At 35.9% G+C, this 25,000-nt stretch overlaps 1 protein-coding gene across 3 annotated transcripts in view; it reads right to left on the bottom strand.

The window, feature by feature from the left end:
* Positions 1–555: 555 nt before the first annotated feature.
* Positions 556–25,000, bottom strand: part of RUS3 (root UVB sensitive protein (Protein of unknown function, DUF647)) — a 271,831-nt gene continuing 247,386 nt past the window's right edge. For 2 of the 3 annotated variants that reach the window (XM_089831895.1, XM_089831896.1), the window contains 4 exons: positions 1,712–1,850; positions 1,574–1,608; positions 1,262–1,461; positions 556–1,122 (listed from right to left, as the gene is read on the bottom strand). In XM_089831895.1, coding sequence (XP_089688021.1) covers positions 1,024–1,122; positions 1,262–1,461; positions 1,574–1,608; positions 1,712–1,850 — 473 coding nt within the window. In that variant the 3' untranslated portion in view covers positions 556–1,023. Of the gene's footprint in view, positions 1,126–1,261; positions 1,462–1,573; positions 1,609–1,711; positions 1,851–25,000 lie in introns of all 3 variants that reach the window. The other variant, XM_089831897.1, reaches the window with a different exon arrangement.

The raw sequence follows: 25,000 nt of genomic DNA, 5'->3' as shown, positions 1-25,000 counted from the left end.
TGCCAATCCTAAAATTGATTATTTGCCTCCCAAGATTAGATCCACAAGAACACACTGATTTGAAACATTTAAAATTCAAAATTCAATTAAATCTGTCAATCTTGTCACTAGCCATTGTGAGCCATCCTGACACAGTTGTGTTCTGTTGTATTCGCAAATTCTTTATCCATTGCAGACCATCAAATAGATTAAAGCATAATTGGAGTATTCACATCAGATCAGGACATAATTATATAGCATCATAATCGGAGGCATGTTGCATACTTTCCTATTGTCTTTGATCATTGTCCCAAACTTCCGAATCTGTCAAATAGGTTTGTCTGTAGGCTTGACATGAACCTTGCTTCACAAATTTCTGAATGGTGTCTATAAACGCCATCCCACTCCAAACACAATAGAGGGCTGAAGTAAAACTGCTACAATTGTCCAACCCTGTCAGTTGACAGTTCAATTTCTCAAGTACAGGTTTAGTCTCTGATTGTAAAATCAGTTCTAATTGTGGATTTTAAATTCAAAACACATTGATCTTATACTCAATCATTTTTATAAAGTAGCTCGAACCAAATAAAGATTTAACTTTGTATTGATCTAGAACAGTTCACTAAGATGCAATCCAATAGTGAGTTTTGAATGTAAAATTACTAGGTGAAAGTGCAAAAACCCAACATCATATTATACAGAATGCATGATGTTTCATTTTGCATACATCTGGCTGCAGACTAGTCATTATGGACACAAGCATCAACCTGCAGGAAGATAGATTTCTGCGAATATCAGGATAAGTATTGTTAGATTTACAACATATTTCAATTTATGTGAATATGAGGACCAACTGTTATTACATGTACAAGATATAATTTTTATGTGAATGACAGGATCAATTATTGTTACATCTAGTAGATCTTTGCATTTCTGAAAAGAAAGTCTCAAGGATCAAGTACATAGCTTTATAATTTGATAGTTTCTAACTTAAAATAAACGGAGATACTATTATTTTTGCCAATCTTGAAGCGTTGGAAATAGTTAAGCTGCCTTCTGATCAACCAAGAGTTCTTGCCAGTGGGCTCTCCAATCAGTCGAAGGCACAAGGAGACGGCGTACATCCCAACCTGATGCCTGCAGCTGCTAAAGCATACCCTATATCAGTATATTCTCTGTAATAAGAAAACTCTACTAATACAATAGAATGCAAGCTGTGTTTGATCTTTTAATGACTCTCTCAATTTTCTATGAATGAACAGAAAAATTATAAAGGTAATACCTTAGAGATGAAATTTAAATAGTATTTATCCATCCACAAAGAGCTTTCTGCAAATTTGGTTTCACTACCATAAGTGCCACTCCCTGTATGATATGCAAGTACAAGAGCATGGATGTATGACTTCAAAATATCTGCTGAATCTGAAAACTTGTGGAGTACGATATCAATTCTTCCACCTCTACAAATCAACAAGTATTTTCCTATAGGCAACAAGACACTTGATTAAATTTTGATCTGATACAAAAGCACTAATTTGGGAAAAATCTTAAATACAGAGATGTAGCTAATGCATCCGGCAAAACTCCCTTTTACCTTTGCAAGAAGTTGATGACCTAAACATTTTCAACCTGCCATTTGTTAATTAGTTAGCTAATGCCTTAAGATTAAAACAAATCAACCTGTATTAGCATTAGAAAAGAGATGGATAGACAATTCTTGAGATTCGCTTACATGTCACCAGACGGTAATGATGAAACTTTTGCTCCTAACTTTACACTTGCAGGAAAAAACCTATCCTTTCTGAAGCTTTCTAGCCTCATCCATTTGGGAAGCACATGCTCCATTGAGGACACATCCTTTGGTGTGAGCACTGTGCAAACTCACTAAAATAAGCTAAGACCAACTCCCACAAGAAATATGAGAGCTGGCAATTAAACTAAAAATGAGAAAAAAACATAATATGGAAACACTTACATCCTTATAAAATCATTAGCAACAAGAACAAACAACTTATTGAAGACCTTAACGGCACATTGTTATAATCACGTACTTGTGTTGTTTCTGCTAAGATACACTGACATCATTGTGGACTCAGTTTTAAGTAACAGCTCTACTATCCACGTGACTGAAAAAGGTGTTCGTATATTATTTATTTGACGTAGGGATTCTAAAGCACTTCATGATGGCATGTATCCTTCCATTTCCATCAGAAGATTCCACTGCAATGTTTAACTAGCACAGCCTACTACAATTCAATTCAGAAAATAATCATTTTCACAAATTAAAATTAAAACATGAGATAATTATATGGAGCTGTATGAAGCCTGTTCTTGGCGCCTACTAAAAGCTGCTCGTTGTCATCTGAGAGAAATTACCTTTGCATCAACAATACCCTATCTTTTGTTACACACTACATATTTACTAACAATCTATATAAGAGAATACAGAGCATATGAAATTTCAAATTACTAATATTTATTTATGGACATGCTCATCCATTGTCAAAACAAATAACTTTATATACAGGTGAATGGTCAAATTAGATGGATTTCTGAAACAAGCCACACAATTAACAAGCTTCAAGTTACTTTGCTATATAAACTTCAAATCAACTCGAACCAAAAAGAAGCGGTATATTTAACTAGACCTCATTTTTTCAGAAATCATAAGCATAATTAACTCCAGTAGCTGATTATAACAAGACTAACATAAAATTTATATTAGTGTGAATTACATGATAAGACATGCTCCTATAGAGTAGCTCTTAAAATAGCAATCACAGAGACATAACTAGATAAGAATCGGGCCATGCACAGAGAGCACAAACTTTTATATTTGAGCTTCCTATTCATTGCAAGGAAACTGTTACCACATAGATCTCAAGAGCCTCTTTATGTTTAGTTCTTACTTTTAGAGGCTACCGGCTTTCAATGGATACCACAAGACATGCATTATACCCATGTTTTACTAATTGTTTTTTTGTTGAGCTTGCTTCTCACCCCCTTCTGGCCTTAGCAAGGCAAAGACCATGTTGACACAATCTTTCATAGTTGTATGCACCGTGCAGGCCAAACTAGACAAATAGGATCTCCAGAAACTTTGTATGCCAGCACTTCCTAAACCTGATTTTTTTCTTGCATGCAATGGGGAAATGTTCTCATATCAGTGGTATGATTCTCCAGAATTCAGGAATCCTTCATGATGCAAACATTATAAGCCAGTTTGAAACAAAAATGTAAACAAACCAACAAACACATCTGCAAACCTGTGTATGTGGTTTGTTCAAGCTTAACAGAGATTAGGCATTGCTTGAGAGAAAGTGAAGACCTCTATGCAACTAGTTACATCATTGGATATAATGTGCAAATAGAACATTTTCTTTGATTTATTTTCTAATCTTTTCAGCTATATGGATCATGTTGTGAGGTTTTCACAACATTGGTTCATTGCAAATGGGAACCCCCTCCTTTTGCTTAGCAATAGTAGTTGTTGTCTTAGGTGGTCTTAGTGGCAATTCTCAAGTCTCCAAGTCTAAGAGGTGATGTTTGGACCATAGTTCAAAATCTAGTCCTCCGCCACTTATTGGCAAGGCAAAAAAATTGTTCTCGGCAAAAATCGGTAAATTCTCAAGAAAATATCGGGAATTTTAAAAATGAAAAATAAATCAGAAGTGTTTTTATTTTTGCAAAATTCAATAAGGAGATGCATCTAATGAGTCACTAAATGAGTAAACAAACCAAACAAGCTGATTTAAATATATATAAATGCAATATGTAACAAAATCACATCCTCATGTGGAATGCCGATGGCTGCCAACCATAGTCAGAGACTCTAAACTTTGAAGCAAACTAAAATAACAAATTGTCTTTGTAAAAAGTTGATGCAGGCAAAAGGGCGAATAACTAGGGCCAAAGGCTCACCCAGCTATCCCAACCACCCTGCAAGAGTTAACACAACGGAAACGAACAAAAAGAACAGCAACCAAAGGAGAGAGAAGAGCAAATACTTCTATTGATTCATCAAAATATCTTCATACATGCCTAGCTGTGAGGCCTTCTGGGTTACAGCGAATTACAATACATTCAGATACAAAGATCCAACAACAAATTCGCACTTTCAGTTCCGCTCCCTCATCTGCTCTCTCTGAAGCTTTCCTAATTCTAAGCCTGAACATTCTATTTATACTTGCCAAAATGGCTTACAGATCATTCTAGAATCATCACATAAGAGGAAGGCCGACCCAACAACAATCTGGACTCATCCCAAGAAAAGATCTTAACATAATGTCACGAATGAAATAAATCCCGCAAGTCGGCTCGCAAAATCACGTCCAAATACTGACACTCGGCATACACTGGATAACTCGGCACATGAAAAAACACTCGACATGCATTGAGTAACTCAGCACATGAAGAAACACTCGGCATACACTGGGTAACTCGGCACATGAAGAAACACTCCGCATACACTGAGTAACTTGGCACACGAAAAATCACTCGGCATACACTGGGTAACTCGGCATATGAAGGAATGCTACAATAACTCGTCACATAAAGGAAAAGGGTTACTAGGCACATGAAGAAACAAGATTGCTAGGCACATGAAGAACTGCTAGGCACATGAAGGAATTACTAGGTGAACAAAATAAGTAGGATAACAAAGCAACCCAGGATGCTCCTGCATCAGACAACCGGGGTTGAAAGAAATGATTCTCCTAAATCATTGAAATGTCCCAACCTGAGCTGAATCCAACTCAAATTGAGAAATCCATGAAGCATCTTCAATAGGTCTGTTCTTCCACTTCACCAAATATTCATAGTAATCTTTTCCTCTTGTACTCTTGCCAACTCTCTAATCCACTATCTGTTCAACTTCCTCAATCTATTTCTTAGGATAATCATCTGGTATAACAACTTCATCCTCTGACTCCTGATACTTATACAAATCAGCAATATTAAATATAGGAGATATATCCATGTCATCAGGTAACTCAACTTTATAAGCATTACCACTATCAAACTTCTTTAGGATCTTACAAGGTCCAAATTTCTTCATCTTCAGCTTATTGTATGTTCCAACTGGGAATCTTCCTTTCTTTAGATGAACCATCACCTCATCACCAACTTGAAAATCATGGTGTCTTCTAGACTGAGTAGCATTCTCCTTATACTTTTGATTGCTTTGTTCCAATCTCAACTTCACTTCCTTATGCAAGGACTCCATAAAATCAGCAAATTCTTCTCCTGCAGCGCTTTTCTTTTCTTCACTAGCAACATCTCTCAAATCTGATATACCTCTAGGATGCATTCCGGTAACAATCTCAAAAGGTGTCTTCCTTATACTCCTATTCATAGAATTGTTATATGCAAATTCAGCTTGTGCCAATACCATCTCCCAATTACTTGGCTTATTCCCAACTAAACATCTCAGCAAATTTTCCAAGCTTCTATTCACAACCTTTGTTTGTCCATTTATTTGTGGATGGAATGTAGAACTGAACTTCAATTTAGTACCCATCTTCTTCCACAAAGCCTTCCAAAAATAAACAACAAACTTACTATCTCTATCTGAAATAATGCTTCTTGGTAATCCATGCAATCTCACAATCTCTTTAAAGAAAAGTTCAGCAACATGCTCAATATCTGATGTCTTCTTACATGGTATAAAATGAGCCATCTTAGAAAATCTGTCCACTACAACAAATATGTAATCATACCCTTTCACTGTTTTAGGCAATCCAAGAACAAAATCCATACTGATGTCAGTCCAAGGTTTCTCAAGAACAGTAATAGGTGTATACAAACCAGTATTTTGACTCACTCCTTTTGCAACTTGACAAACTCCACAACTCTTTACAAATTTTTGAATATCCTTATACAATTGTGCCCAATAATATTTCTCTTTCAGCAAACTCAATGTCTTATCAATTCCAAAATGTCCAGCTAATCCACCACTATGCTTTTTCTTAGTCAAATTCAACCTCATAGGACTTCTACGAATACACAACTGGATGCCTTTGAACAACATACCTTCTTGAATGAAATACTCATCATACTTACTTATGTGATCTGTCAGATTTGGTGCTTTGCACTCTCTCCACGCCTCAGAAAAATCAAGATCAGCATCATACAATTCTTTCATTTCATCAAAACCAAGAACTTCAACCTTCATTTCAGTCAACAAAGAACGTCTTCTACTCAATGCATCAACAACTTTGTTAGTAACTCCACTCTTGTGCTTGATCACAAATGTAAAACTCTACAAATACTCAACCCACTTCATATGTCTTTGATTCAATTTATGTTGACTTCCCAAGTATTGTAAAGCTTTATGATCCGTATACAACACAAACTCCTTAGGCATCAAATAATGTCTCCACTTATTCAATGCTTGAACAATGGCATAAAATTCTTGATCATGCACAAAATATTTCCTTTTAGCATCATTCAACTTTTCACTAAAGAAAGCAACAGGCTTACCTTCTTGACTTAATACAGTTCCTATTGCATTACCACTTGCATCACATTCAACTTGAAATACTTTGTTGAAATCAGGTAAAGCCAATACAGGTAATTCAACAACCTTTTGTTTCAAAGTCTCAAAACTCTTATCAGCTCCATGCATCCACTTGAATTTTTTTTTATCTCCCCTCATTGTTTCAATCATAGCATTACAAACAACACTGAAATTCTTTATAAACTTTCTATAAAAACTAGCCAAACCATGAAATGATCTTACCTCACTCACATTCTCATGTGTAGGCCATTCCAAAATTGCTTTAACCTTCTCAGGATCCATCTTCAAACCATCAGCTAAAATCACAAATCCCAAATACACAATCTCCTCTTGCATAAAAGAACACTTTTTCAGATTAATCAACAAATTTTTCTTTTTCAACCTCTACAATACTTGTCTAATATGCTCAAGATGTTCTTCCTTAGTCTTGCTGAATATCAGAATATCATCCAAAAAAAAATCACAAATTTACCCAAGAATCTTTTCAGAACTTCATTCATCAACTTCATGAAAGTACTAAGTGCATTAGTCAAACCAAAAGGCATAACCGACCATTCATACAAACCATCTTTTCTCTTGAAAGCAATCTTCCATTCATCACCTTCTCTGATTCTGATCTGATGATAGCCACTCTTCAAATCAATCTTGGTAAAATACTTTGCTCCACTCAAACAATCCATTATGTCATCCATCCTTGGCATAGGAAACTTATATTTCACCGTTATCTTGTTAATGGCTCTGGAATCAGTATACATTCTCCATTCTCCATTCTTTTTAGGTGCTAATACAACGGGTACAGCACATGGACTCAAGCTTTCTTTGATCAAACTTTTCTGCAACAACTCATGCACTTGTCTGTTAAGTTCTTCATTCTCTGCAGGTGTCAATCTATATGGTGCTTTGTTTGGCAAACTAGCTCCAGGAATCAAATCCATACAATGACTTATACTTCTTACTGGAGGTAAACGATTAGGAATATCATCAGCGATAATTTCTTTATACTCATTCAACAACTTTGCAATTTCTTCTGGCACTCGGTCAATACTGCCATCTGTCATTCTGTCACCACTGACTAGCACTCGGTTAACACTATTTTCTTGCACTCAGTCTCCAAAACTCGATTTTCTTGGAGTTATAGCAAAATAGACTTGATTCTTTTTCATTTCCTTTTCAAATTGTTTCCCATTAACCATGCAATTTTTTACAGCAGTACAATTAACCTCATCTGGACTTTCGATCAAAGGCAACAATGTTTGTTTCTTCCCATTTACCCAAAGAGTATATTTATTCAATCTTCCATCATGTACAGCATATCTATCATATTGCCAAGGTCTACCCAACAAAATATGACAACAATCCATGAGCATAATATCACACAAAACTTCATCAAAGTAATGTCCAATTTTGAACTTCACAAGGCATTGCTCACTTACCAATATCTTATGCTCATCTTTGATCCATGAAACATGATAAGGTTTGGGATGTTTTAGCCTCTACAACTGCAACTTTGTAACTAGCTCTTCTAATGCCAGATTTGTAGAACTTCCACTGTCAATGATCACTTTACAGCATTTTTCAGCCATCTTACATCTTGTCTTGAAAAGACTTCTCCTTAAAACAGGTTCCTCATCACCTCCCTTATTACATAAGGTTCTTCTCACCATCAATTCTCCAGCCTTAGGTCCACTTGGTGAACTCTCAATGTCTTCTTGAATCATAGCATTTCTATTATTCTGCCCACCTTCAAAAGATCTACATTCAAAGGATCTATGTCCTTCTTTGCCACATCTAAAACAATTACAATGAAATCCACCTCTAGAATAAGAATTACCTCTTCCTCGGTAAGAATTAGTGCCTCCTCGGTAAGAATTACCACTTTTCCATTCAGTCTTGCCTTTGTCATCATTCTTCCATTCAGATTTGCCTTTATTCTGCATAGCACTGTCAGATCTACTACTTTTTCCATAAGATCTACCTCTACCTCTCTGGAATCTACCACCTCTACCTCTCTGTCTTTGTTCATGCTTCTTTGTCAAAATCTCCTCAACTTTCAAGGCATATTGATATGCTTTTTCTACACTTTCCAGCTTCACAAAACTTATTTCATTTTGTATTCCAAATCTCAATCCATTAATGTACCTTGCAATTTTCTCAACATCATCATCCACATGTCCAGATCTGATGTTTAATCTATAGAATTCCTCGGTATATTCTTTTACAGTCATGTCCTTTTGTTTCAAATTTTGCATCTTTCTCAACAAGCTAACTTGGTAATTAGCAGGAAGGAATTTGTTCTTTACCTTGTTCACCATCTTTGGCCAAGTTCTGATCTTTTCCTTTCCTCCCCTTTGTCTATCAATTTGCAAGTGCTCCCACCATAGAGATGCATGACCTTTTAGCCTAGTGACTGCAATCTTCACCTTTCTATTATTAGGAGTGTTTTCATACTCAAAGAACTTCTCCATATCAGAGATCCAATCCAACACAGCATCGGTGTCCAATTTTCCATCATAAGGAACAACTTCTATAGCAGGCTTTGAATTCGCTCTAGACAATACTCTCAACAATCTTTCCTCATCTTGATCTTCTTCAGGCTTTGGACTATGGTTTGGTGTTGTTGCTTCATCATCACTTATATCATCAAGATGCGCTCCTCTCCTCTGGGCTGTCTCCATAGCATCTAATTTGGCTGCAATTTGTCTCAACTGATCCAATATAGCATTATCAACATTATTTCCTCTACCACGAACCATCTTCACAAATCAGGTTCCTGCAAGATCGTAACCCTCTGCAAGTTATAGGTCAAATCCACAGAGCTACGACCCTACAACCAAATCCAAATCAGGGTTCCACACGATCCAATCTCCACAAGGATGAACCTCAAGCTCTGATACCAAATGACGTAGGACAAAGGGTGAATAACTAGAGCCAAAGGCTCACCCAGCTATCCAAACCACCCTGCAAGAGTTAAGACAACGGAAACGAACACAAAAAACAACAACCAAAGGAGAGAGAAGAGCAAATACTTCTATTGATTCATCAAAATATCTTCATACATGCCCAGCTGTGAGGCCTTCTGGGTTATGGCCAATTACAATACATTTAGATACAAAGATCCAACAGTAAATTTGCACTTTCAGTTTTGCTCCCTCATCTGCTCTCTCTGAAGCTTTCCTAATTCTAAGCCTGAACATTCTATTTATACTTGCCAAAATGGCTTACAGATCATTCTAGAATCATTACATAAGAGAAAGGCCGACCCAACAACGATCTGGACTCATCCCAATAAAAGATCTTAACATAAATGTCGCGAATGAAATAAATCCCGCAAGCCGGCTCGCAAAATCACGTCCAAATACTGACACTCGGCATATACTGGGTAACTTGGCACATGAAGAAACACTCGGCATGCACTGGGTAACTCGGCACATGAAGAATCACTCGGCATACACTGGGTAACTCGGCACATGAAGGAATGTTGCAGTAACTCGGCACATAAAGGAAAAGGGTTACTAGGCACATGAAGAAACAGGATTGCTAGGCACATGAAGGAATTGCTAGGCACATGAAGAACTACTAGGCACATGAAGGAATTACTAGGTGAACAAAATGAGCAGAATAACAAGGCAACCCAGGATGCTCCTGCATCAAAAGTAAGCAAATACAAATGTCAAGTACAATATGAAACCAGTCTACATCTTCCTCTTCCTCTTCCCCTTCCCAGTGGCTCTAGTAAAAATTAGTCAACTTCAAATCCACTTGCAATCAATCTACAAGGCTGCCAAAGACTCTCTCCTCCAAACACTCAAAATTGCAAAATAAACAATATTTGGGCAAGTTCTCGGGTGTCCAAGTTTTATTGGTGGCACCCATGAGAAGCAGTTAAGTTATCGCAAGAAGTTCGCAATTTATTGCAAAGAAGTGGCCAACTTCTCGTTGAGAATTTAAGGTCTTCTCGACATGAATTTCTCAAGAAAAACCTTAAGTTTACTCATTTTGCAAAAGTTCTTGGGCAAAGCAGAGATATTTGCCACTTCTCGGAGAGATTTTAATCTATAGTTTGGACCATAGTTCAAAATAGTACCGATAAGTCACTGATATATCAGTTTCTCGCGTAAAGTGTGGAGTGGCAAGAAAATACAGGATTTTCGCGCCAAAATCTCAGCCGAGAAGTTTGAAACTTCTCGTCGAGAAGTTGGTGATATATCACCGAGAAGTGGCATACTTCTCCCAACAAGTTGAAAATTTTTCACGAGCAGCCCATGAGATACCATTTTAAAATTTGCAGCCTTTACAGGAAAGGAGAAGGGTTTGGTGGAGAGAAATAGTCATTGGAAGCCTTGTAGATTTATTGCAAGTGGATTTGAAGTGGATTCAAAGAGATTTTTGAAGAAAATACCAATTCAAAAGAGGGTGGTTTTGCACTGAGATTGGATGACATTTAGCAGAGGGCAGTGAGAGTGAGGACACTTAGGACACTGAGAGTGAGGATATAGAAGATGAGGAGTCATCGCTAGCGCCAACACCAACTACATCTAGGATGGATATTGAGACACAACTACAACCACAACCACAATGAACTGCTAGGGCTAGACCCCTTCCTACTCCCATAGTTTTTACTAGAGCTACCAGGAAGGGGAATAGGAAGATGTAGACTTATTTTATATTGTATTTGACATTTGTATTTGTTTATCTTTTTACAATGACAATTTGCTATTAGTTTTCTTCAAACTTCAGAGTCTTTAACTATGGTTGCCATCCATCGACATTCTATATGAGAGTGAGATTTTGTTATGTACTGCATTTATATAGTATCAAGATCAGCTTGTTTGGTTTGTTTACTCATTTATTGACTCATTAAATGCATCTCCTTATTGAATTTTGCAAAAAAATACATTTTAAATTAAATTGAAGTCATTTTTAAAATTCCAAATATTTTTCCGAGAAGTTGCCGATCTATCTTCGATATTTTGCCGAGAAAAGTTTTTATTGCCTCGCCAATAAGTGGCAGAGAATGAGATTTTGAACTACAGTTTGGACAACTCTAGCTCTTTGGGTAGTCAAAACTATCGAGGCAAGAACTGAGCTGAGCCAGTCAAGGATAGGGATACTGAATTAAGGATTTGTGATGAAATGAGTTATAACCTTTTGAAAAAAATTGTTCGAGTTTCTATTTCATCTTAGAAGGTCAAGGGAAGTTGTGGGAGATAATGCAAATGGAGCCATGTTGAATCTTAAAATTTGTCTGTTTGGAATATTTTACAACTCCCAAAATCTAAAATCTTTATTATAACTCCTATGAACCTAAAGCCACTCTCAAACATCCTGACAGTTTTAAAATAAAATATAACTTAAAGTATTAGTTCTTTTGTTATACTTTACATAACTCATTTTTCCCTTAGCGTTGAAGAAATTGAACTGAAAATTTGGGAGTTAGCTTGCAAAATGAAAAAAAATGAGTAGGTTAGAAGCCGACCATGTCTTGTAACTCGAAATCACAACACTAGATCAGAATCCAACCTCATGTCAGGATTCCTAATCTTGGCAAACCTCAAAAATTTGCCCAAGTCTAGATGATTTCCAAGTAACTAAAGGGGGAGATTCAAGTACAAACTGATGAAAAGAACCAGGGGAACAAGTGAGAAGACGAATCAAGTAATCCTCAGAGTAGGTTAGAATCAAACACCTCTCCGGGTTCTCAATCTTGAGAGACCCCAAAATTTTGCCCCCCTATCCATGTAGAATCCTGACAAGTAGTAAAATTCTGCCCAAGTTTACGGGCATCTCAATGAAAACTTTCAACTTCAAGCTAATGAAAATAATGGAAATTGAATATGAGCGGTATAAATCAATTAAAATCTTTGGATAAAATGATCAATTTTGGAAATGAGTGTGAGTGAAAATTATAAAGATGAGTTCTTAGAAAGAGTTCAAAATCACCCTCAACATTTGGACAATTTTCACCTTCATTGGCACTGTGCCATTGAAAGATAGGAATTTCAAGGTGAAAATTAGAATTATTCTCCCAAATGGAGATCAAATCTTAGATAAAAATTTATTCGTAAACAAAGAAAACCAATTTGAAGAAGAAGTATGAGCCTAAAATGTTGAGAAGCAAGGGTATGATATTCAACTGGAATGGAATTAGAAGTGTTTCTAGAAAAAGGAGACGTGTATATGTAATTTCCCCTACTAGGGTTGGACATAATATTACATAATTAGGTCATTTAGCATTATAAGATTCTCAATAATTTATATTTATAAGTAGGAATTAAATATCCTCCAACATTATCCAAAGATTATTACTATTTGATTCGTGGATTCGAGAGTATAAATGTTATGCAAGTTCCCCAAATATCATCTCTGGACACCTTCATAGTTTACAAGTCCAAGTCTGTTTCACGAAGATGTATGAAACGTTGTGATGGAACCTTAATTTTAGAGTATCAATTTATACACATCTTCACTTGGGATCCCAAGTACATATTGGCAAAGTGGACTCAATGTTCCAGATGCTAGCATATCTCAAGTTGAATCAACAACAGAGGTTCTAGATTTGATGAAAAGCGGTCAGATGAACAAGGCAATAGGTGCCACAGCACTTAATGAGTGCAGTAGCCACTCGCATAGTGTCCTGATTATGCATGTACAAGGAATAGACTTATCTTCTCGAGAAGCTCTTCTTTAGTAGACTTGGATGGTAGTGAAAGGGTAGACAAATCAAAGGAAACTTGTGATAGAGTTGAGAGATTAATAAGAAGCTACAACAGTCAATGTATCATTCAAATTTCAAACAATAGAACATGCTCAACAATAAAAAATGCATGCTCCAAAATGCAAACTCTTCAAATGCCGACGCACAGATCCCCACTAAGAAACTCTTACAGCAGCAATTAACCTTATAAATTCTCCCTAGGTGCTAACAAAATATATCTCAGGTCTGCAGTGTTGATTTCAGATAATTTCCAGCCTTAGTCATCTTGTTGTGGGTACTCAATGATTGATAAGGTTTCTTTATGATGTGAAATATGAAACCAAACCCAAGGATATCACTCCAGACCAAAGTAACAAGAATCGGAATTGGATCGGACTTGGCAAGGCCGAATCGAATCGTGAATTGGCCACAAATCGGAAAATTTAAAAAACCCTTCAAGTTTAGTGAGCAACTTATTTCATAAACCCTTTATCGCTGATTCACAAAAAAATTGCCTGGCTTGAATCGAATCGTGTGAATCGCATGAATCGCCGTGATTCTTGGAACTATGCTCCAAACATCTCAGATCTTCTCCATCTATGTTGATTGGCTACGCACAGCTCTACTGGGTCTAAATACGGCACCCAGTCAGCAATATAATATCTAAAGATTACTGGGTTCTGACCTCAAACCAAGTGTAGCTGAAGTTTGTCAATGAGAGATTCACCATTAATATTTGTTTCCTATGATTTAAATGATATACGCAGTGCACCCAGTCACGTCAATATTGATTCTACAACAAAATTTTGGAGACCCACCTACAGATGGAACACAAAGGAATATTTCACAGCTGGAACAAACAATATGATATCCCTTAAACCAACATTGCTCAGTTGACATGTGCCAAATGAATGTCCCCACAATGAATACAAGCTGCGTATTTTTGTGATTGATATACATCAAGGTAGCAATAGGAATGCGGCAATGAGTTTTTAGTAGCTACAAATAAGCCAAGGAGACTGGGTAGAAGACAAAGACAAAAGACAAGGGCTCAACAAATGTCAATGCTGATTTTGTATATAACATTTGACACTACAATGAAAAAATAGTAAACAAATATTAGCAATACACATGCTTATACATCCAAGTTTACGAATCGAAGATTCTCCCAACATCAACGATAATTTGAATCGAACATTTAGATGGTGGTAGAGATGTTATCATTTTCTTTGAAGACCTAAGACAAGTCACAAGCGGGTCTGCATGTAAGGAAGCAAAAGTGCACAGAATTGCTTCCTACACTAATCTTGAGAGGACAATTATGCCAATTCAACTAACTATTGCAGAGATCTCAAGAATGCATAATAACATAATCAAAATAACAATGAACGCATAACACAATGATTACCGTGGGGAAACCCTTCCAGAAGAAAAACCCCACCCTGCAAAACTTGCACAATGTATTCTCAAATCAAAAAGATTACAATACACTTGCAATGTAAGTTTTTACAAGAGAGCATCACCACAACTCAAACTCAAACTCGGACTCAAAGAGACTCCTAGCACCTAGCCTTGCAAACAAAACTCAATGATTCAAACACCTCCCCAAGCCCTCCTTTTATAGTGATTTACAACTTGAAAACCATTTGTGGTCTTACAAAACCGTGGGCCAAAACTATGGGCAATACAACCATGCCACATGTTACCCACTTGTCATTTGTAACTCCAAGAATAGCATTTTCGTCCATAATTTTGTCCTCTAGTTTAGACCCCCCTAAAAGTCATATAATGAGTTTTTTATACTCTAAAAATAGTCCTCCTATATTGTACTAGGGACACGACACATTTTTAACAACTCATACACCTTTTTCCAACTCTTAAACATGTGAAAAACTGCCACAAAAAAATTCTAGAATTTTCCGAAAAAAGCTTGCAAGGTTGAGACACAATTCTCAACATTCTCCCACTTGTCGAACACCTTGCAAGAGTCAGGGGATCCAAGGTGTCATCGACTTAATTGCTAGGGACCAAGAGGCCCATAGACTCCAAACACCATCTGAACTTCTCTATGCTCACAAGCTTAGTTAATGCATCAGCAACATTCACCAAAGTCTCCACCTTTTCCAGCTTCACCTTGCCGTCCTCGGCCATATCTCTCACAAAATGATCTTTTACATCAATGTGCTTGGTCTTGGCATGAAATGTTGGATTCTTCGCTAGGCAGATTGCATTCTGACTGTCACTATAAATTGTCACTGTACCTTATTTGAACTATATATCTAAACACAGTCTCTTAAGCCAGATAGCTTCTTTGCAAGCATGAGTAGCTACCATATACTCTGCCTCTGTAGTGGACAAAGAAACCACAACTTGTCGCTTGCTCATCCAACTAATTGCACCACCAAATAATGTAAACACATATGCACTAGTGGATCTTCTTCTATCAACATCGCCAGCCTAGTTTGAATCCACATAGCCTTAAATATACAAGGAATGCTCATTTCCTGTTCCATGGAAACATATAGAGTATTCTGAGGTACCCCGAAAGTATCTGAAAACTCTTTTTACTGCATCCCAATGTGCTCTTCCTAGATTAGACATGTAACGAAAAAGTACTCCCATTGCTTGGGCAATGTTTGGTCTTGTACAGACCATAGCATATATCAAACTTCCAATAGCACTCTAATACGGTACTTGACTCATCTCTTCCATCTCCAATGGGGATGAAGGACACTGTGAGCAAGAAAGCTTTATTCCTATAGTAACAGGAACACTCAGTAATTTGGAATCTTGCATATTGAATCTTCTAAGAATATTACCAACATACTTACTTTGGCCTAGCCAAAGCTTTTTATTTTTCCTATCTCTTATAATCTCCATTCCCAGAATGTACCTTGCTACACCAAGATCTTTCATTTCAAACTTTGTTGAGAGCTGAGATTTTAATTTTGCAATCAAACCTTTTCCTTTGCCAATAAACATGTCATCAACTTATAAGGCAATAACCAGGAAATAATCATCATCAAACTTGTAGTATATCTAGTGATCAGATTTGGATCGCACAAATCCTAAACTCAATACATATGTATCAAGCTTCTGGTACCACATCCTAGGACTTTGTTTTAAACCATACAAGGATCTCTTCAATTTACAGACCAAATGACTTTTACCTTTCACCATAAAGTGCTCTAGCTATGTCATATAAATTTCTTCCTCCAAATCTCCATGAAGGAAAGTTGTCTTCACATCCATTTACTCAACTTCTAGATCATAAGTTGCTGCAATAGAAAGTAAAAATTAAATGGATGTCATTTTTGCTACAGACAAAAAAATTTCACTATAATCAATTCCTGCAACCTAGGAGTAACCTTTTGCAACCAATCGTGCTTTATACTTCTCAATGCTTCCATCTGAACCCATTTTCCTTTGGAACACCCATTTACAACCAACAAGTTTACGTCCTTCAGGCAATGGTACAAGGTCCCATGTGTCATTCCTCTTAAGAGCTATCATCTCTTCTTCCATGGCTATTTTCCAGAACTCTGAATCATTCATACCAAGAGCCTCTTCTACAGATCTTGGTTCATCAATGTTAACACTCAAAGAAAATATACACCTCCAATCATCAAGGGAATATCCATACCTTTCTAGTGCTTTCCTATGTCTACTAGACATTCGAACAAGATCTGGTTCAGGTTCTCCCTCTTCCTCTGATGATTTAGAACTCGTAGAGCTCTCTTCAACATCTTTTCTTTCTAAAGGCCTCGATTCAACTTTCTCAAGTGTAGCAAGAAGTTGAATCACATCTTTCTTTTCTTCTATCTGTTCTGGCTACACTGTAACAGAGGAAGGCTTAGTTTCTCTAAAAATAACACTTCTGGAATAAAATACCTTCTGTGCAATAGGATCCCAAAGCTTGTATCCTTTCACACCATAACTATATTCGATGAAGATACATTTGACAGCTTTGTTGTCCAATTTTGTCTGCTTCTCCTTTGACACATGAGCATATGCCTCACAACCAAAAACTCTCAGATGTCTAAGTGAAGTCTTGTGGCCCGACCATGCTTTCATTGGTGTCTTATCAACAAGAGCTGATGTAGGAGACCTGTTTATCAGGTAGCAAGCAATGGCTACAGCTTCAGCCTAGAACTTGTGTTCTAGTCCAGCTCCACTCAGCATGCTCCTAGCCTTCTCCATCAAGGTCCTGTTCATTTTTTCTGCAACTCGATTCTACTGTGGAGAATACAAAGTTGTCTTCTCTCTTTTAATACCACAATCTTTACAAAATGTGTTGAAATCATTGGAGCAATATTCACCATCATTATCAATTCTCAAACACTTTATCTCCTTTCCAGTCCACAACTCAACCATTGTTTTAAATTCCTTGAAACGACTGAAAACTTCAGCTTTACTCCTAAGGAAATAAACCCATATTCTTCTACTAAAATCATCAATGAAAGAAACATAATAAACCGATTTACCAATAGAAGGAACATCAACTGGACCAAATACATCCGAATGGATGAGATCCAAAATACATGAGGACTTATTAGAACTTGAGTAAAATTGAATGCGATTTTGTTTACCATACATATGATGCTCACAAAAATCAAACTCAAGATTGCAATCATTCAACCCATCAACAAGGTTTTTACTTTTTAAGGTTCGAAGACCCTTCTCACCTATGTGGCTGAGTCTCTGGTGCCATAACAGTCTTCTCTACAGGTAACTTTGATTTAGTAGATAGAGCACCCTTGGGTACCCAAAAACCACAACCATCTATTGAAAGAGAAACCCTTCTTTCTCCAACAAAGTAGTCCTCTTCACAGTCTTATCAGAAGTACTATTGCACTCAACCGTGCATGCATCGAGCCGATACAATGTACCCAATTTGCTTCCTCTTTCTATTACCATAGCACCTCTCACTATTTCACACCTGCTTCAAAAAACTGTACATGCACACCCGCATCTATTAGTTTGCTAACAGATAACAAATTCCTCACTAGTCCCAGCATATGCAAGACACCATCAAACCATCAAAAAATTTGACACGACTACTTCCACAACTAACAATATCAAGAACTGAGTTATCACCTTAATACACCTTACCACCATCAAGAAGAATCAAGATTAATGATTAAAGGGAAACATAAAATCTTAGATGAAGACATTCATGTTCTTAACAACCAACTCTCATAAGAATGGAAAGAAGAAGAAAAACAAAAGGAAAAGAAACTTTCATGGAAAAGGCAGTCAAAATATTTGTCCAAAATTCTATGTTTCGGATATGATCAATATGGGCATTATGCATTAAATTGTGCCGATCGATCTAAACTCCAAGCGTCATTTCCCAAATCTGATGAAGGTCATGAATCTGAGAAGTATGCCTTCTATTCAGCATTGTCTAGTCAAATATCAACCAAATCCAACACTTGGATAATTGACAATGGATCTTATAGACACATCACTGGATATTAGGAAAACCTAGAAAGCATACAAAAAGAAACAGATGAAGAAGTTACAATTGGTGATGATTCTGCACATTTCGTAAAAGGAATTGGGACCTGCACCATTAAATTGAAATCTGAAAATTCTATTCAGCTTTTTGGAGTTTTTTATGTACCAGATATTAAAAGGAATTAATATCTATATCTGCACTTGAAGATGATGGTTATATAATTGCATTCATGGAAGGTTAGATACTAGTGTGGCTTAAGAATTCAACTATAAAGAAGGCTCTAACAATAGGAGTATGAAAAGAACTATTATATGAGCTTTGCACTAAGAAAAATCTTGCACTTGTTCACTTCAGATTCAAATGAAATATGGCATAAAAGATTAGGTCATATCAACTTTCATACTCTAGCATCTATGGAGAAGATGGTAACTGGAATGCTCAGATTAAGTCATATTCACAATGAATCTTGCACAAGTTGTGCCTTAGGTAAAAACACTAAAAAGTCATTTCCTTGTAGTTTGAGCAAAACTAAAGATGTGTTAGAACTATTGCACTCTGGCCTATGTGGACCCATGTCTACAGCATCCATAGGAGGGTTCTTGTACTATGTGATATTTGTTGATGATTTTCCAAGAAGGACATGGATATACTTCCTTAAGTGCAAAGAATCTGAAAAGATTCTTTCTAAATTTAAAGAATTCAAAACTATCACTGAAAACTCCTCAGAAAAGAAAATTGAAGTTGTGAGAACAGATAATGGGAAAGAATACACTTCTGAAATATTTAAAGAATTTTGCAAACTTGCTGGAATAAGAGGGAGTTCACAATTTCCTACAATCCTCAACAAAATGGAGTTGCTAAAAGGAAAAACAGAACTATTGTAAAAGCTGTTAGGACTATGATTTATGATCAAAACTTGAGCATGTCATTTTCGGCTAAAGCATCTAATACAGTAGTCCATATTTAGAATAGATGTCCTCGCTCATATTTGGACAACAAAAATCCTGAAGAAGCATTTTCAGGAATGAAACCTGACATCAGTCATTTAAGGATATTTGGATGTCCTATGTATGTTCATATACCTAAAGAAAAGGACAAAGTTAGAACTTACTGGAAGAAGACGAATTTTCATTGGTTTCAGTGAAACAATAAAAGGATACAGAATCTACATACCTAGACAGAAACAAATAGAACTCAACAAAGATGTCATCTTTGAAAAGGATATTGTTTTCAAAAGAGCCAAAACTTTAGATGACTTATCATGTTCCCAAAAGAGGCTCCTGCTCCTGGGATTCAAAGGGAGTACCCTGAAGAGATTTCAAATGAAACTAAGATCCTTCCTGAGACTCAAGAAGAGAGTCTTGATAATTATAAAAGGCCTCTTTGGGCAAGGAAAATTATACAAGAAGGAGATGAATTTGCAGCACCTTTAGGGACTTTTAGAGAAAGCAAAAGACCTCGAAAATTAACATATAATGCATTCATGTGTAAAAGTCCAAACCCTAAACCTTCAAATGCTTTAGAAGCACTTAAACATCAAGCTTGGAAAGATGCAATGGTGGAAGAATATCAGTTGATACTAAAAAATTATGTTTGGGATATATTTCCTAGACCTAAAGGAAAATCTATTGTTTCTTCCAAATGGCTCTTCAAAGTTAAGTATGCTATAGATGGGAGCATTGGAAAACATCAAGCTCATTTTGTGGTTACCTCGTTTTCTCAAAAGGAAGGAATCGACTTTGAAGAAACTTTTACACCAGTTGCCAGGTATACCTCAGTTAGAGCTGTAATAACCATTGCAGCAGCTAAAGGTTGGAAAATCCATCAAATGGATGTAAAAAATGCTTTTCTAAATGGAACAGTTAAGGAAGAAGTATATTTGGAACAACCAGAAGGATTTGTGACTCATGATGTTGCCTCTTATGTATGTAAATTGAAGAGGGCTCTATATAGACTCAAACAGGCTCCCTGAGCCTAGTATGAAAGGATTGATAAATACCTTCTAAGTCTTGGATTAGCCAAGAATGTTGATGATCCAAATCTTTACTTTAAGGTAACTAAAGGTGATATGTTGATTCTAATTCTTTATTTTGATGACCTTTTGATTACAAGAGAAGAACATCTCATTAATCAGTGTAAGAAAGATTTGGCTTCTGAATTTGAAATGGACTTAGGAATTCTTCATTACTTCCTTGGTTTGAAAGTTCGTTAGAAGTCCAGGAATATCTTCCCACATCAAAAGAAGTATACCATTGATATTTTGAAAAGATTTGGAATGTGGAACTGTCAACCTATGGAAACCAACTTACACAAGCTAAAGGAAGCAAGTGTTGAATCTAGACTAGTTGATCTGACTTTATACAGACAGATAATTGGGTCTCTGATGTATCTTGTAAATACTTGACCTGATATCTGCTATGTTGTGAATGCATTAAGTCAGTTCATGTGTGAACCTCATGAAATTAATCTTGTTTCTTTGAAGCATATATTAAGGTATCTCCAAGGCACTATTGGGTATGGACTTAAATATGAGAATATCAGCTTGGAGTTACATAGATATACTGATTTTAATCGGGCCGGAAGTGTAAACGACCGGAAGGCCACATCAGGATGTTGTTTCAGCTTAGGTTCAACCATGATATCTTGGATCTGTAGAAAGCAAGCTTCAGTTGCTCAGAGTTCTACTAAGGCAAAGTATATTGCAGCATCAATGGGAGCTAGAGAAGTAGTGTAGCTTTGAAAGTTGCTTTCCAACTTATTTTGTGAGCCTATGAAACCTACCACTTCACTGTGATAACCAAAGTTGTATCAAGTTATCTATGAATCTGGTATTTCATGATAGATCCAAGCATATATAAATTCCTTACCACTACACAAGAGACATGGTGGAAAGATGAGCTATTCAATTGGAATATGTTAATACAGGTGATCAAATAGCTGACATTCTCACCAAGGCTTTTCCTAAAGTGAAGTTTAATCATTTCAGAAAGAAACTTGGTATGGTTGAAACATAAGTTTATGAGATTGAGTCTCAACTTTGTAAATTTGTATTATTTTAATAAAGATATTTAAAGTGTAAACTCTTTTGTCATATGTGTGACTTTATGACTTATGAGCCTACCTTATATACATTATTAAAAGGTGACAATCTTTTATGATGAAATGTTGATTCTAATAATATAAGGTGACGACTTCATAATTATTAGATTCCTATCATGATGAATATCATGCGACTTGATATTCATGGAAAAATCATGATAGTTAAAAGAGCATGTTGATAGATATCATGTGACTTGATATCTGTTGAAGATCAATATGTTCAAACTCATGGTGGATATTATGTGACATAATATCTATGGATATACGATGATCTTTTATGGTAGATATCATGAGACTTGATATCTGTGTACACACCATAACTGGAAAGAATATCATGAGACTTGATTTTCTTAAATATATCTTGAGGATATCACTTTTCAAATAAGGAGAACTTATATATATCCACTTTGTCTTCCCTAGGTAAGAGGGGTTAAAGCATGTAGCTTCGATCTGACAATAACTGTGAACAACATATATACACATATGTATAAATGTACACCAATATGATGCACATATGTGTGTGTGTGTGTGTGAAACAATGCACAGTTGAAACCGATGATCATATATATATTGTCTGAGATCATTTAAGGCATGGTTGAAACTATCCTGATTCCTTCAATTTTAGATCACTATCGATCTATATTTTATATTCGGTTGCAGTTCATAATCATTGGCAATACATTATTACACGTGTGTTAAGTTTGTAACAAATCGGGCATGATTAGTTAACACTGAACCAGTGTGATGGTGAATGTTCATGTCTCCATTCAGAGATAGAGACATGACCATTCACCCTCACAGCCCTCCATGTGATATGTATACTTGATCCGCTCGAATAAACAAGGCATCGAAATCAATTAATGCAAGTACATCAAAGAATCGAAGGACATTTTAAGTTCAAGAACATTATATTATCTCTATTATTTCTATACTAATACATAGATTCTAGAGCAAATTTATTCTTTGTCAACAGTGTTCATACCTGCAATAAAATTATGCATCAGTCAACCTCGAATTTGAAATCAGGTAAGAAACTTTACAAAACACTCTGTAGTGATAACAATAATCTTCTCCATGATACTATGTTGTAGCTGGCTTCTTCACAAATGCAAAAAACCCAACAAGATGGTAGGTTCAATGCTTTGATACCACTGTAATAACCTTAACTAGATATTTGCCCAACTTTTTGAATAAAATCTCAAAAAATTCGAAATAAATAAACTCATGTAATGTATTGTAGATTTCATCAGAAAAACCCCTTTAAACAACTAAATAGAAAGAAGTCTCAAAATATTATTGCAATAAATCTCTAGCAAAAATATATTTTCAGAAATAATACTCCATTGGAGTTCTTCAGTGACATTACCAATAAATCCAATTGTAAATATAGTAACTACAGCAAGATTGGATAATAGAAAAGATGTACTTGAAATACAATGTGAAACACCAACATGATGTCTCAACCAGAATGGGTTTCCATCCACTATCCAAGCTTGAGAGTAACTATCCTCTCACTTGCTAAAAGTTGTAGCTTTCAAAAATCTCTTCAATAGAGAAAAGAAATCCAAAACTCAATAACCAAGCATTTTGAAAATGAAATCCCTTCTCCCCTTTTAAGCACAATAGGATGACTCTTCATATTCGCTTTTAATCGTCCTTTTTCCACTTAGGAGAATAATATAACTTCATAGGATAAAGTGACTTATTAATTTCCCCTCTTAATTTGAAGTAATTTTATGAAAAAAAATTAATCTTCAAACATTAAAATAAATGTCCTATCAAACTTAGAAAGCCTAGTGTAATAGTGTGCGAGAAAGCTCTCAGTAAGACGCTCCAAGTCCAAGCACCACAAAATTGGAAATACGGACCCTATTGACTTATTGTAAATAGAAGAAAATAGAAACTCCTATTGCATTGACATCAATTGGTCTAAATATTTAACTACCTCAACCAAAACTCATACTAGTCTCAATGAAGTTATGGTTAGGCCACGGGACCATGGTGTGAAGAGCTAATGACACATCAGATGATAAGGACTAGAAAAAGGGGACATTACAGGGATCCCCTCATTTTGCTTAGCAATAGGAGTAGTCTTAGGTGGTCTTGGTTGCAATTTTCAAGTAGTCAAGTCAATTAGGGGTGTGAGCAAGAATTGGGGTAAGCTAATAAAGAATACAGATATGGTATCAAGCGATTTGTCATGAAATGAATTAGAACTTTTTGAAAATCCTTGTTCTAGTTTCAATTACATTTTAGAATTGATAAGGAAAGTTGTGGAAAATAACATTGATGGAGGTATGTTGAATCCTAAAATTTGGCAAACTCTAAATTTTTTTACCTACTCTCAAAATCTAAAATCTTCATTATGCCTCTTATGAACCTAAAACCACTCTCAAACATCATGACTGTTTTTATATAAAGTTTAACTTAAAAAGATAAATTTATTTTTTTATACTCAAATGTTATATTCTAAATAATTCATTTCGTCCTTTGGGCTAAAGAAATTGAATTGAAAAATGGGGAGTTAACTTGCAAAATGAAAAATCCTCAGAGTAGGTCGACATCCATGATGTCTCAGGGTTCCAAATCTCTACATTGGGTTGGAATCCAACCTCATGTCAAGATTCCCAATCTCGACAACCCTTAAATTTTTGCCCAAGTCTAGATGATTTCCAAGTAACCAAAGAGCAAGATTCAAGTTGAAATTGATTAAAAAGAACCAAGAGAATGAGGGAAAAGATGATTCAAGCAAACTAGAGAGTAGATTAGAATTTGACCACCTCTTAGGACTCAATCTCAAGAGACCCCGAAATCCGCCCCCCTTTTCATGTAGAATCCTAACGTGAGTAAAGTTTAGCCTAGGTTTAGAGGCATTTCAATGAAAATTTTGAACCTCAAGTTGATGAAAATAACAAAAATTGAACATGATAGGTTTAAATCTATTGAACTCTTGTGATAACGTGATTTGTTGAGGAAATCGTTGCAATCCACTATGCAATGTAGAGGATCGTTGTAATGTAATGGCACCATGTTTCCAATATGTGTTCTCTAATAAATGTGATATCTATATGTATTTATATATTGAGAAGAGACATGTCCCATGTAGTGACATGTGTCTGCATAGATTAATATTGATCAATAATTTGTTATTGATTATCATATAACTGCAAGTTTAATAATCTTTAAACAATTTGAAAATATTACACAATCATTCATATATATATATATGAACACTTAACTAAATATATAT

The sequence above is a fragment of the Cupressus sempervirens genome, chromosome 5, assembly GCF_028749045.1.
Source record: "Cupressus sempervirens isolate cs-2001-9-10 chromosome 5, ASM2874904v1, whole genome shotgun sequence".
Taxonomy (NCBI): domain Eukaryota; kingdom Viridiplantae; phylum Streptophyta; class Pinopsida; order Cupressales; family Cupressaceae; genus Cupressus; species Cupressus sempervirens.
This window is presented reverse-complemented; position numbering and strand designations above follow the sequence as displayed.